Source organism: Felis catus, chromosome B1 (genome assembly GCF_018350175.1).
Source record: "Felis catus isolate Fca126 chromosome B1, F.catus_Fca126_mat1.0, whole genome shotgun sequence".
NCBI classification, from domain to species: domain Eukaryota; kingdom Metazoa; phylum Chordata; class Mammalia; order Carnivora; family Felidae; genus Felis; species Felis catus.
Window position 1 is genome coordinate 152,850,182 of NC_058371.1, and position 14,770 is coordinate 152,864,951.

The window sequence follows — 14,770 nt, forward strand, 5'->3', positions numbered from 1 at the left end:
CGTCCAGGAGAGAAGTGGTACAACTACTACCCATATCATACTTTTTATCCCAGTTTCCTGGTGGATTTAATGATAACATTTTGTGTACACTTAAAATTGTCTTCACTGTGATTATAAATTATATGGTTGCCTTTTCTGCATTTAAGCCTGTGAGAAAAGTATGCTCTAAAAGCCTATATCCTGCACGACTACTTTTGAAAGAAATTGATAAAAGTTATTTTTTTTAAAATACTAGCTCTACAGTAATGGGGACAATGATGTTGTTAGAATCTGCCTTGGAAATAAGCAATGTTCCATATGATGTTGGCTTCATCAGTGTAGATCCCAGAGTGAGGAAAATGCACAGTAGACCCATCAGCCGATCATAGTTGCCACTTTATACCATGAGGAACAGTGGCTAAGCTGCCTGCCATATTCAGTGGAAGAGAAATTTTGATTATTCTCTGCTGCCATGATTTTATGGACACTAGACACAGCGTGGCACATTGGTGATGGAGGTAATTTTATAATTCACATAACAAAATAGCTAATATTCTATGACAGTGTTCAATCACTATATTGTATACCTGAAGCTAATATAACACTGTATATTGACTAACTAGAATTAAGAAAAAAAGAAAAAAAAACAAAAAAATTGAAAAAGAAACAAAATAGTTGATCTTACATTGATTTAACATCTCATGATATGGCTATTTTTATTTCTTTCATATGCCCAGAAAACTAATGTCTTGGTCAAGTATAGAAAGTATAGACCTTATGTGAAGAAGGGAAACTAAAATTATATTTCAAATCCTACCCCCCTTTCCCCCACACACTAAAGGGACCTGTATTTTCCAACTACTATTATATATACAGATATATGCAATACTATTTTAAATCTGTAATATATAACATATCTACATTTCTATATCTATACCTATCTATCAAGAGGGTAGATAGATACATGAGGACACAGTGTGTGTATTTTGAATGTAAGGGACAGAGGACCAAATATTTGATGACCAGAAAGGTAAACTCTAGTAAATGTTAGTGTTGTTTATTAAGAACTTTGGCTCATTCTCAACACAGGAAATAGGTAAAATTAAATTTACCTACTTCTTCGAAGTAACTTATTTGTGCTGTGAAATGAAGGTGAAAGGCATGCATTTATTTCCTGAGGGAAGCTTTCAGAACATAATCTAATTTCACCACTTTTTTTTTTTTTTTTTAACTTCTGCCTTGGAAATAAGCAATGTTCCGTATGATGTCGGCTTTGTCAGTGTAGATCCCAGAGAGAGGAAAGTGCACAGTGGATCTATCAGCCGGTCTGTAATATACTGTGGTGTGTGTGAAAAATAAGCATGTGTTTTTCTAAACCACTATTTGTGGTGCAACCTATTTTGAAAGTATGTTCAATTAAACTTGAATTAAAATGAGTAAATCTTTTTAAAAAGATAATTTAAATAATAGAAATCATTTCTTGATTTTGTCAGTTCTTTATTAAAGGTCCTTTTATCATTAGAAAAACTTACAACAAAGATAAAGATTTTCTATGTCATTGTCATTTTTTTTCCTCTTCCACTTAAAGCTGTAAGGCGGGACTATATCAAACTTAGGGAAATCATCAACAAAATAAAAAGGCAATGTATGGAATGGGAGAAAACATTTGCAAACCACATATCCAATAAGGGGTTTATATATAAAATATACAAGGAGTTCATACCACTCAAAGCAAAAGAACAAATAACCCGATATAAAAATGGGCAAAGCAGTTAAAAACAGGTATTTTTTTCCAAAGAAAACATATACATTGTAGACAGTCACATGAAAAGACGCCCATCATCACTAATTATCAGGCAAATGCAAATTAAAACCACAATGAGATATCACCTTGGAACTGTTAAAATGGCTATCTTCACAAACACAAAAGATAATAAGAGTTGGCCAGGATGTGGAGTGAAGGGAACCCTGAACCCTGTATGTATATATGATATAATGAAATATTTTCTACCAACCAAAAAAAGAAATTTTGTGATTTACAATGACATGGATAAAGCTGGAGAACATTATGCTAAGTTAAATAAGCCAGACAAAGACAAATACTGTACAGTATTATTTATATATGGAATTTTTATTTTTTTTAACCTTTATTTATTTTTGAGACAGACAGAGCATGAATGGGGGAGGGTCAGAGAGAGAGGGAGACACAGAATCCGAAACAGGCTCCAGGCTCTGAGCGGTCAGCACAGATCCCGACGTGGGGCTCGAACTCCCGGACCGCGAGATCATGACCTGAGCTGAAGTTGGCCGCTTAACCGATTGAGCCACCCAGGCGCCCCTATATGTGGAATTTAAAAAAGTGAACTCATAGAACAGAGAGTAGAAAAGCTCTTGCCAGGAGCTGGGGCGACAGGTAGGGGAAATAAGGACAGATTGGTAAAAGGGTACAAAATTTCAGTTATACGATGAATAAAGTTAGAGAATCTTTTATATAACCTGAGGACTATAGCTGATGACCCCGTATCATGTAATTGAAATTAGCTAAGAGAGTAGAACTTAAATGTCCTCAGTAAAGACAAAAAAAAGTGAGCTGATACATGTGTTAATTATCTCAGTGGGGGTAATTCTTTAACAGTGTACAAGTATATCAAATCATTACGTGGTACATTTTATCTTACCATTTAATCTGTCAATTATACCTCAATACAGCTGAAAATTTTTAAATTAAAAATTTGTATTTTAGTTACAATCTGAAGATTACTTATTAGTAAAATAATATTTGTTTACTCTGAAAACTCCCTGTCCACTCTGAGTAAAATATATGAAATATATGCAAGTACCTATTCCATTTACTAATGTAAAACCTTCTAATGGAAATGCTTAGAGGCATATTTTGCACTTTCCTGAATTAACCAATCTAAAAATTGATTCTTTAGGCTAGTATTTTTTCTTATGTCTCAAAAACCAGGGATGGAAAGCTCGTGCCATTTAGCTACCCTGCACTAGATATCGTGTGTGTGTGTGTGTGTGTGTGTGTGTGTATTTTCATGCCTCAGCATCTATTCATTTCGATTCAGTTTATCTTTTATTCTGTTTTTCTGTGTCTTTACCGTTGGACACATTTCTTTTCTAAACAAAGTTTACTGACAAATTTTGGTTTGCACATTGCAATTACAGTCAAATGAATTTCAAAGAGGTTGTTGGTTTTCCCTCTCCCTTAATTTTCATTCTTTAAGCAGGATAAACAGTATTCTGAAGACATCTGTTCATTTCAAGGAGTTCCTGAGAAAGTAGCTGAAATATAGTTCTAAAAAGTAGCAATAGTACAAAAATAGGTTTTTTTGTGTGTGTGAAATATGCAGTATCTTTGTAGGGGGCAAATTCAAACAAATCCTAGATTTCACTTGAACGTGAAAAGCTTTTTCCAACTAAGTCCGTCAATTTAAATTGTTGGATAAAGGATAATGACCCAAAACTCAATCATGATCACTTGAAATTTAGAAATAAATATTTCATTCAACTAACAAACACCATTTACCTTGTCTACTTAACATTTTAAGATTAATTTTCTCTAATGAGAGAGAAACATTAATGAAGGGAATTTCAGGATTTCAGATGTCGGAATACTTATGTGTCCCATCTGCACAATCAATTGTGATTTATAAAAGGAATAAATTATTGTGATGATAGTTCATCCTTTTTAAGAGGTATTAAAACTGGCTAAAAAGTAGAAGTTATTATGAATAAACTTCCTGATGGAGCTACAGAGACATCAGTTTTAGTAATCAGAAAGTCTTATATGCTCTGTTAATTATCATCTTATCCTCTCTTTGTGCTCCGAGTGCAGCTGAAGGACTGGAAGAGTTGATCAAACACAGTCTTGTGGCTAATTGAGCATTGCTGTCTGGATCATTTAATAGTTAATTATTTTTTTTCTTCTGTATTTGACTAAAATTGCTCCATATAGGGCAGTTCTCAAAGATTTATTCAAAATCAGCATTTTTCTAACATGTGAAAGTCAAATGTAATTTTTAAAATCGAAAAGTAAATTACAAACTTGGTTAAAAGCTTGCAAAAAAATCCATTTCCACATGTAGGTTTCCTTCAGGAGAATATCATTTTAGTCTTGAAAATTTGCAAATTCAGAGAAAAAAATGCACATATCAAATTAGATTTTTACTTAAGTGATTATACTTGAAGGAAAGCATAGAAGTTTCCAAGGAAATCTACTTGAGAAAGATTTCATACCGAATTAAAAACCTTCTGTTTGGGGGACACCTGGTTGGCTCAATTGGCTGAGCCTCTGACTCTTGGTTTCAGCTCAGGTCATGATCTCACAGTTTCCTGTGTTTGAGCCCAGAGTCAGGCTTTGTGCTAGCACAGCCTGCTTGGGATTCATTCTCTCTCTCTCTCTCTCTCTCTCTCTCTCTCTCTCTCTCTCCCTCCCCTGCTTACCCTATCTCTGTCTTTCTCAAAACAAATAAATAAACTAAAAAAAATCTTGTTTCTATATGACTTTATACTCACAGCTTTATTTTTTATTTCAACAAAAGTGGCTTAAACTTTACTGTATGCTATCTGGTGCACTAAATGTTGAAACAGACTAAAATAACACCAGGTCATTCTCTTCAAGGATGTGATTGTCAGAACAATCAGCCTGTAAACCCAAGATCATAAGCCTTCATAAAGTGATAGCAGAGCAACAGCAAACTCTAATTGAGGCTATTGATCATGAAAATTATTTGTTTTTCCTTATTAGACGGCCCTTGAAATGTGTGGTGGACAAGTATTAGTTACTCTAGAAAATAGTATGCGAATTTTAGGCATCCTTATCAGAGGAACCCAGGAAGCTGTGAGATAAAACAATGAACAATATTAAAACAAAGCTCCATGTTTTATAAAATGTAATTCAAATATAAAAGTTAAATTATCAAAATTAAAATGAAATATGATATATTCACGTGTATATTCATTGCCCTCTCTAAAAACTGGTTTACAAATATTTTCTATTATCTTCCAAGCAAGAGCAGTATTATAAAATATTTGAAATGTTCATACAAACAGCTTCTGGAAGGGCTTTTGTTATATATAGCATATCCAAAATGGGGATTACTATCATCATTCAGTGATTAAATCTTAGAACTTTTTTATTTCGTGGATCATATATGTAGAAGAAATCAGAAAAAAAATTTCTATGAATAGTATAGGATACCATGGTTATAGGTGTATTAATCAGAGTGGATTATGGTAAAATAAATGCATTCCTTGTTATACATTTAATGTTTAATTAAATATTAAATATAATATAATGTTAATAGAACTGCCTGGGGTATTATTATGGGCCACCCTTCATGCACTTTTATTTTTCACTTCACTTCTCAAAACAGCTATAAGATTTTAATGCAGCAATAAAACAAATCATTAACATAATATTCTATATGTATTTTGAGAAAGGAAATATATTTTCTTATATGATCATGAATATGTCCTTTGCTGTAGACTTTGAAGTATTTTGGGTTTTTTTTCATAAGGAACCAGAGGCAGAGGGAAACTGGTTTGCAAGTTTGATGTGAACCAAGTCAGACAGTAAAAAAATGTGATGGCTTGAGGTGTTTAAATAGAATTCTCATCCTCATGAGTTTTGCAATTCTGATGAATCCAAATAATATATCTAACATGAATTTCAATGGACCTACAACAATTTTGGTTGGGGGTTTTAATAACATAACTAATGAGGGGGCTTGGGTAGGATTTTTTTTTCTGATGATATGCTGAAATAAACATTTCCCTCTTTGCCCACATACATCAATTTCATATGCTGAAGCCCTCTGCTATATACCTTTTTACCTTCTGTCTATCTTGTATATTTATTCATATTTTAATTGAGATTCTCATCAGTTTGGGAGCCAGAAATTGAATATTATGGGCGGAGAAGATTAAAAAATATATTTTAGAGACAAACACTTGGATAAACTCACACAATACCACCATTATTGCTATGTACTAAAAAAAATTTAGGAAAAGGCATATTGACTCAATATTTCAAGGTTGTCAAAGCAGTAGTGACTAAAAAGCCAAACAAAACACACTAGTTATTTCATAATAATTTTACACTTTATTATTTTATGTTTTCTTCTCAAATATATAGCGAACAAATAGATACTTTTTTTCTTACAATTCTTTCTGTATGTTTTCTTTTTCTTTTCAGGTGATACAAACATCTACTATTCATGATGTTAAACAAAAATTCCACAAAGCATGTAAGTTTTATATATAATCTAGAATTTATGTTACAGTTTTCTCAATTTGGTTCAAATTTATCTGTAAAAATAAGTTCAATGTTATGATAGAAAGGGTGTATGGAAACCATAATTTTACATGAAATTCAGAAATAGTATGGTAAATACTTCTTGAATATAAATACTGTGTTTTCATATCTAACTCTCTTATCCACAATAGTTTTAGTTTTTCACAAAATTATTTTCTCTTTTATATTTGAACATATTTATTAAAACAGAAAACATCCTATATATGAGAATTCTTAACTGATAAAAAGTATTTATATGTAAACAAAATACTGAACAAAAGTTTTACTTGGTGTGTTTATACTGGTCAAATCTATTCCACAAAGGAACTCTTTATACAGTAAATTAAAATTATACTATTTAATTTTATTAATAGCTAAATTTACCTAATTAAAGGTTTCATTATTACTGGAAATATTTATATGAAGTTTGTTCAAATTCAGGTTTTATTTTTAAACCTTTCCAGTAAAGTTTACTCATAACTTAAACATAGTGAACGTGTCTATAATTACTAGGAGGCACTTTTTATATACTCTAATTTTAAAGCAGTTTTAGATTCATAGCAAAACTAAGCAGAAAATACAAAGTTCTTATATACCCTCAGGTGTCACACATGCACAGCCTCCCCCATCAACATTTCACATCAGAATAGGGTATTTGTTACAATCTGTGAGCCTACACTGACACCTCATTATTTCCCAAAGTCTGTAGTTTATATTAGAGTTCATCCTTCGTATTTTACACTGTATGGTTTTTGCTAGCGAACATTTTCAATGTCTTGTATTTAGTTGAGCACTATTTCTTTTCTGAAAATATTCTTAAAGTTTACAATTTAATGCTTTAAGCTATTTAAAAATACCTTACAGTAAAATAGGTAGAATTTTTAATAGGAATAGAAAGCATATACAGTATGGAATAGAATTATTTGAAATATGCTTAACCCGTTAAAAATTCTTCAAGAAGGTAAGTTTTAATATTCACCACAAAGATATGTAAGATTTGAGTATGCAGAAATAAGCCACAAAAGGATTATGGTAAGGAAAAGAGAACAGTGCAAAGTGCAAAGATTTGTCATGGAATTAATTTTCTAATTTGTAGCATGATAAAATTCCCTGTATATTTATGCTACTTCTAAATTATTGAAAAAATTCTCAAACTCCAAATTTGTGCCTTATCACCTACCATTATGTTAGCTATGTTATCCTGTTATTTACACAAGCATTTCTTTATTTATATATTAATGAATTTGTTTTGGGTTATTCCTGTCTTCACATAAAATATGGATCTCAAACTAGTAATTGAACTTTCATCTTTGGAAAGACTTAGACTAAACTTCTCTAATAAGGTGGTTTCAGAAAGTTTAGATTCTAGCAGTAAGTGAAAAGACACTTGAAAATGATGTTATTACTATAATGTAGAAAGTTGCAAGAAAAATGCTTGTATTTAAGTTAATAATAACAACGTAATAAATATGATTTCTATTATTGTCTGGAAATGAAGAAAAGAATCAAAAGCTAATGCATGTGTAGAAGGAATGTGAAGTTATCTTGATTACTATTTTCTGATTCCTTTTATAATAGTCTATAATATATATAGACATACATAACAGTTACTAGAAATGTTAAAATTTTTGAACCAGAAATTCTGTACTTACGTGGTCCAGAGCCTACTTCTAGTAATAAGTGAAGTTAAGTAGTTTATGAAAAATCTTAGAAATGTCCAGTATCAGAACTGGATAATTAAAAAATATGACAATAATGTGATTAGTTTTAATAGCTATATCAAGACTTGAGGATTTCTTGATGACTATTATTTTACTCGTTTTCCTAGGCATAGTTCTAATCTTTAACAACTTTATGTAAGCTGTGACTTTTTCACTTTTTAAAAATTACTGTTAATATCAAAAGTAGCCCATCACTTAAAGAAAAATAATATTCAGTAATTTTGCATTTATTATATGTAGCCAACATGAAAAAATGCTCAACATCACTAATTATGAAGGCAATGTAAATTATAACCACAATGTCATCACCTCATATCTCTCAGAATGGCTATTATCAAAAAGACAAGAAATAAAAAGTGTTGGTGAGGATTTAGGGTAAAGGGAACCCTCATGCCCTGTCGGTGGGAATGTAAACTGGTGGAGCAACTGTGGAAAATAATACGGAGGTTCTGTGAAAAATTAAAAATAGAAAAAATAGAAATACTCTATGATCCAATAATTCCACTTCTCTGTATTATCTAAATAAAAGTGCTAATTCAAAAATATAAATGCACCCCTGTTTACACAGCATTATTTATAATAGCCAAGATATGAGAGCATAAGTGTCCACCTAAGTATCCATCAGTAGATGATGGATAGAAAAGATATGCTACTCACATACACACTCACACACACACTTACACACACACACACACACACACACACACACACTGAAATATTCCTCAGCCATTAAAAAAGAATATCCATTTGTAACAATGGTCTATTTATCTCTGGGTAGACCTAAAAAGAGTATTAAGCTAAGTGAAATAAGTCGGACAAAGACAAATACCATATGATTTCAGCATATGATTCACTTTAAAATCTAAAAACCTCGGGGCGCCTGGGTGGCTTGGTCGGTTGAGCGTCCGACTTCGGCTCAGGTCATGATCTCACCGTCCGTGAGTTCGAGCCCCGCGTCGGACTCTGTGCTGACAGCTCAGAGCCTGGAGCCTGTTTCAGATTCTGTGTCTCCCTCTCTCTCTGCCCCTCCCCTGTTCATGCTCTGTCTCAAAAATAAATAAACGTTAAAAAAATTAAAAAAAATTATAAAAAAAAATAAAATCTAAAAACCAAAACAAATGAACAAACACACCAAAACAGGAGACTCATAAATACAGAAAACAAACTGATGGTTGCCAGAGGGATGAACAAAATAGGTGAAAGAGATTAAAAGGTACAATCTTATACTTATGAAATAAATAAGACATGGGGATGTGGTATACAGCACAGGGAATAGTCAATAATATTGTAAAAACATTGTATGGTGACAGGTGGTAACTTTATATATTGTGGTGATTATTTCATAATACATGTAAGTATTGAGTCACTATGTTGTATACCTAAAGCTTATATAATATTATGTGTCACTCTTACTGCAATAAAAAAAAGAAATATAATATTCAAGCAATTTGCATTCATTATACTCTATTTCAAAAAAGTATTGGTCTTCAAGTTTTACAAAGCACAAAAACACAATTTTTGCTATATTACATTACAGAGAATTATCTGTTAGTCAATTAAATTGGACATTATGTTTAATATATTTACCAAATAATAAAAAGCAAGCAAAAAAGTGTTGCTAACACTAACAATTTTACAATGCTAAAAATGAAACAAAACAAAGTTATGTGTTGAATGCCTTAATATTTTATGTTTAACATATTTAAATTTTTTTAACGTTTATTTATTTTCACAGACAAAGAGTGTGAGTGGGGGTTGGGGGGGCGGTGTGGGGCAGAGAGAGGGAGACACAGAATCTGAAGCAGGCTCTAGGCTCTGAGCTGTCAGCACAGAGCCTGATGTGGGGCTTGAATCCATAAACCGTGAAATCATGACCTGAGCCGAAGATGGACGCTTACCCAAATGAGCCACTCAGGCACCCTTATTTAGCATATTTAAAACCCAATAACATTGAATACCTTATTTTCATAAATATATTCCAATAATAACAATCATATATATATGTGTATATATATATATATATATATATATATATATATATATATTTATAACTACAATTGTTAGATTTTTTTCAAACTTCTTTACTTTCTGACACCGAATAAATTTTTTATTACAACACTTCTGATGGTGTTTATTTTTAGGCCCTGCAGTTATAATAGGAATTGCTAATCTTGTAAAGAAAAAACCAAACTCATCAGAGGAACTGGGTTTCCTGAGGGGAGAGTTCTCCTTATATGTCTTTTATCTCTATTCTGTGTTCTCTTCGGTGTTTTGACTGATCTTGCTTTCTAGTCTCCCTATTATTTCTCTGACTTTGTGTCAGCTTTACATTTTTCTTAGTTCTATTTTAAAATTTTCTTTACTGTGATTTTTTGTCCTGTATATGACTATCTTTTCCTCTCCCAGGGTTTCTAATTTCTTAGTTCTGCTGTATTATAAGAGTCATGTTTTAGATTACCCTGGAGACAGTATGGCCCTCAGACTAGTGAAAGAAATATTGAATAGGGAGAAAATTACAATGAAAATATTAGCAGCAAGGTAAGAGGAAAAGAAGAATGGTTTCATGAAAAAGTGATTCTGATAAAACTTTCAATTATATATATGCACACACACAGTTATCTATTTCTTAATGCACAAAAATTCATGCAATGCCTGAGCTGCAATACTCCACTAGTCTTTCTTTACCTCCATACATTTCTTTACTCACATTTGTAATTATTGTTCTTGATTGTATCTTGAAGCCTCTCCTATAGAGTCTCAAATATCATGCTATATGTTGTGCTCCACTTACTCTCATATTCTCACAAAGATTGTGTAGAAGAATGAAATCTTGTTGTTAAAGCTGAACTGAAAAATTAAGAATCATTCAAGGTCCAGGTGACACTCTGACTAAAACTATGTGAATATTTTCTAAGATTTCAAAGGATTAAAAAAACCATCCATGTCAAAAACAAAACAAAACTCTATTACATAATCTGAGTAGCATTACCATATTTCATGTTACTCAATTCAAGAACTATTCCATGATTTCTTTATTTTAAGTTAAATTTAATTCTCTCTTGGGGTATAATATGACTTTATTAGAATAATTTTTAATATTTTATGTTCTAAAAAATAATAGAACTTACAAAAAGCCACAGCCAACTGTGTGTATACTATTGTAAATCTGTAATGATGTAATCCATATTGTAGATCTAATCAATTGACAAAGTATTTGCCAGAATGACAAGTAAATTCCAGTGGAAAAATTCTGCCTGAATGTTATAAGTTATTTTGGTATGCTTTATAATACTCAAAATTATTTAAGTTCCTGTAGTCTAGACCTCCATAGAAGTGAGATGTATGCAGTAGTTAGCATGGACAAAGCAGGAGATATATTAATAAAAATAATTTAAAGATTTGTCAAAGTAAAGGTCTAGTGAATACATTCTTTTGGAGCTGTATCATTACTTGTCTTAGGAAGGAAGCCAAGGAATCTAAACCAGAAATTAGAAAATACCATTGCCGTACAAAGTTGTATAAAGGTAGAATTTCATCTAAACAGCTTTTTTTTTTAAAAAAAATCTTTTTTTTCAAATTTTTAAAAACTTTTACTGATTTTGTAGTTAAAGGTGATTTGCAACCACAAGATAAGGTGCTCTGAAAGCTATTACAACATCATCCATAATCTCTAAAAAGAAACTAACCATCAACCACTTATTGTGAATGATGACTTCTATGATTGTTTGGTGGAGGTAAATACCATAATTACAATTAAGATGGATGAGACAAAAGCTCTCTAAAAATCTGATATACAAGGGAAGCCATTTTAGATTTCTTTTGAAGTCAATATGACTGTATACAAACTTTGTTTAAACAAAAAGCCTGATTTATGGCCCATCAAGCATCCATTGTCTACTTGCTTTGTAAATAAGTAGCCTAAAGGAAAACCATCTTGTCCTTAAGATAACAATCAGTGCTCTTACTCCCTGCATTCCTTGATGTTAACACTTGTGATTCCTGCCTATATGCTAATTTAAAAGCTTTTGAGCTTTTGCTAAAAAGTATGTAACTTTATAAAAATTCTTCCTTTTCCAGAACACTTTCTTCCCTGTGAAGAGCACGTTTCCCAGACCACTATTCTAACTTAGCGCAAATAAAGCTCTCTTTCTTATGTTTAGAGACTATAAAAAGTTCATTCATTTTGTGTTCACACTGTTATGCCCAGAATTCATGATCGAGTCCGATGTAAAAGCAAAAGAGCCTTTATTCGAGCTAGCTCCAGCTCAATCCCCTACCTGCACCAACACAGCGGTGAGATACCCCAGAGAAAGAGCGAGTTTCAAAAGGACAAAGGTTTTACTGGGGCCTAGGGGCAGTTGGTGAGGTAATGGCTGTGGCCTCAGCCGATTGGCTGGGGAAGGGTCTGAGTCCTGTTAGGCATGTGAGTAGGAGGTTACTCAAGGGGAGGAGGCGTGGTCAAGGTGAAGGACACAGAACAAGATGGAGTTGGCCGGCGTAGGCCCGCCCTTTCAGACACCAGTTTTAACGTTGGGTGAGATATAAAATTCAGTGAATATTTGAAGAATATTGAATGAGATCCAATCTTTATGCAGTAACTAAATCACATAACTTTCCCTAAATGTTTTTAACTTTACATCATAACTTGTATTTTCAAAGCTTATATCAAAGTTTGTACACAATTGACAAGAATAACCATGTAAAATTTTGATTCATGTGAGCATGTGTACAAATACTTGATGAATAGTTTCTTTCCAGATAATTCATCATAAATATTTTGGATTCTTATGTGAGACTAAAGTTTTAATACTTTTCTATTTTTTTAAAAAAAATTTCAAGTAGTAAATACTTTTTTAGTGTTTCTAGATCAGGTTTCTTCTGAAATTATCAAAATAAATTAGGATGTGTGATATTTTGTTTTATAATAAGAAATATATATTTGGTTTTCCTCCCAGTTTTTGGCACAGAGCCTCTATAACTGTCCCTTGATACTTAAAACCTCTATTTCTCCTTCAAATGAATGTCACTTTGTTAAATTTCATATTTTCTGTCAATGATTATAGCACCATTTATCGTTGTTCTTTGGACATTTGAATCCCTTTAAAAAAATTGTTCATTAAGTTTAAATTTTCTCTTAGGCAGAGAATCCCTATTCTTTACCCCATGCTTGCTCATATCTCTTTATATTACTTGGAATAATCTTTCTATCTTTAAAAAATTCGCTAGGGGCGCCTGGGTGGCTCAGTCGGTTAAGCGTCGGACTTCAGCTCAGGTCATGATCTCATGGTCTGTGAGTTCAAGCCCCGCGTCGGGCTCTGTGCTGACAGCTCAGAGCCTGGAGCCTGTTTCAGATTCTGTGTCTCTCTCTCTGACACTCCCCTGTTCATGCTCTGTCTCTCTCTGTCTCAAAAATAAATAAACGTTAAAAAAAATTTTTTTTAATATTCACTAAATTATCAAGACATAAATGACTTTTTGTTCCATATGAGAATCCTTGATTTTTATACTCTCATTTTTAAGTTGAAATTGTTATAGCTGATGTCACAGAGCTGTTGCTATCAAATATTGTGCTTTATAATATCTTTAGATGTCCTACTGTAGTTACCTTGCATTAACTTTCATAATAAGAAAAATAAACATAGTTAACTTTTATGAAATAGTCATTCTTTGTTATGAATATCCTAAGATATTTCTGTGCAGCAAATATTTAAAAATATCACAGCAATTTTATGATCATATTATAGTATTCTGATTTTCATTTTACAGATAAGTCTTTTTAAAAGATTAGATAACTTGCCTATGGTCACGTAGCTAATTAAGTGGCAGAGCTGGAATTCAAACTCAGAAAATAGGACTCTGTAACCTGTATTTGAACCACTAACCCCATCCATTGCCTCTTTTTTTTACTGAATCATGTTTTTAATTATTTTTTAGGCAGAAATTCAAATAATACTTCTTTATTTTACTTCAGAAATACTATGGTTAGTCCTCATTTGCAAAAAGGAACTAATTCAAGAGTTTGTTTTACAAATTATGTAATGAATAATATTGCTATAAGTCTAAGTATAGTTCACAATTGGCTATAAAAACTGAAATCTCTGGGGAATGTTACATGACACCATAAGATCAACTATGAAATTAAAAACAATGATTAATATGAGTAAGAAGAATGAATGCAAATATGGTTTGTAATTGCTAATGGAATTTTCTCTTGTGAGATTGATCTAAGAATTAGATCAATGATCTAAGAATTAGATCTAAAAAAAGTTTCTGAAAGAAAAATCAAGTCATTTTATCCATGACCTCTGTGTTATCTATTAGTTGACAATACCAAGTTTCGATGATGTATATAATCTACTTGTCTCTGCAGTTCAGAGCCTGGGGAAGGAGGGGCAGGGGAAGAAGCAAGAGAAAGAACAATGGAATTAGCAGACCAATTGTAGTTTCAGCCACATGAAGGGATTTATTTGTGACAGTTGAAATGCATATAATTCTTTGCCGAAAGGCCAGGGAGATATAAACAATGCTAAACTTTGAAAGGTTCAAGGAGAATAACTCAAAACAAAGATAACACAGTAGAAGGATTTATGACACATCATATAGAATAATGAGTATTCTCTAGGCAATCTGAAGGAGCCTCCTGGACAAGGCTGTAGAATTCCCTGATCTCTCAATGAAAGAAGCTAGAAAAATGATAAATGTAACCAAGGGAAGAAGTGGCAGAATTTTTATCTTAAAAAAGCTCTCCACTCCTACCTCTATA

The 14,770-nt window shown here is 32.2% G+C and overlaps 1 protein-coding gene across 3 annotated transcripts in view; it reads left to right on the plus strand.

Moving 5' to 3' along the window:
- The window catches only part of TECRL (trans-2,3-enoyl-CoA reductase like), a 122,576-nt gene that overhangs the window by 20,252 nt on the left and 87,554 nt on the right, over window positions 1-14,770 (plus strand). For all 3 annotated transcript variants that reach the window (XM_045056287.1, XM_045056288.1, XR_006597037.1), the window contains exon 2: window positions 6,188-6,239. In XM_045056287.1, coding sequence (XP_044912222.1) covers window positions 6,188-6,239 — 52 coding nt within the window. The remainder of the gene's footprint in view (window positions 1-6,187; window positions 6,240-14,770) is intronic.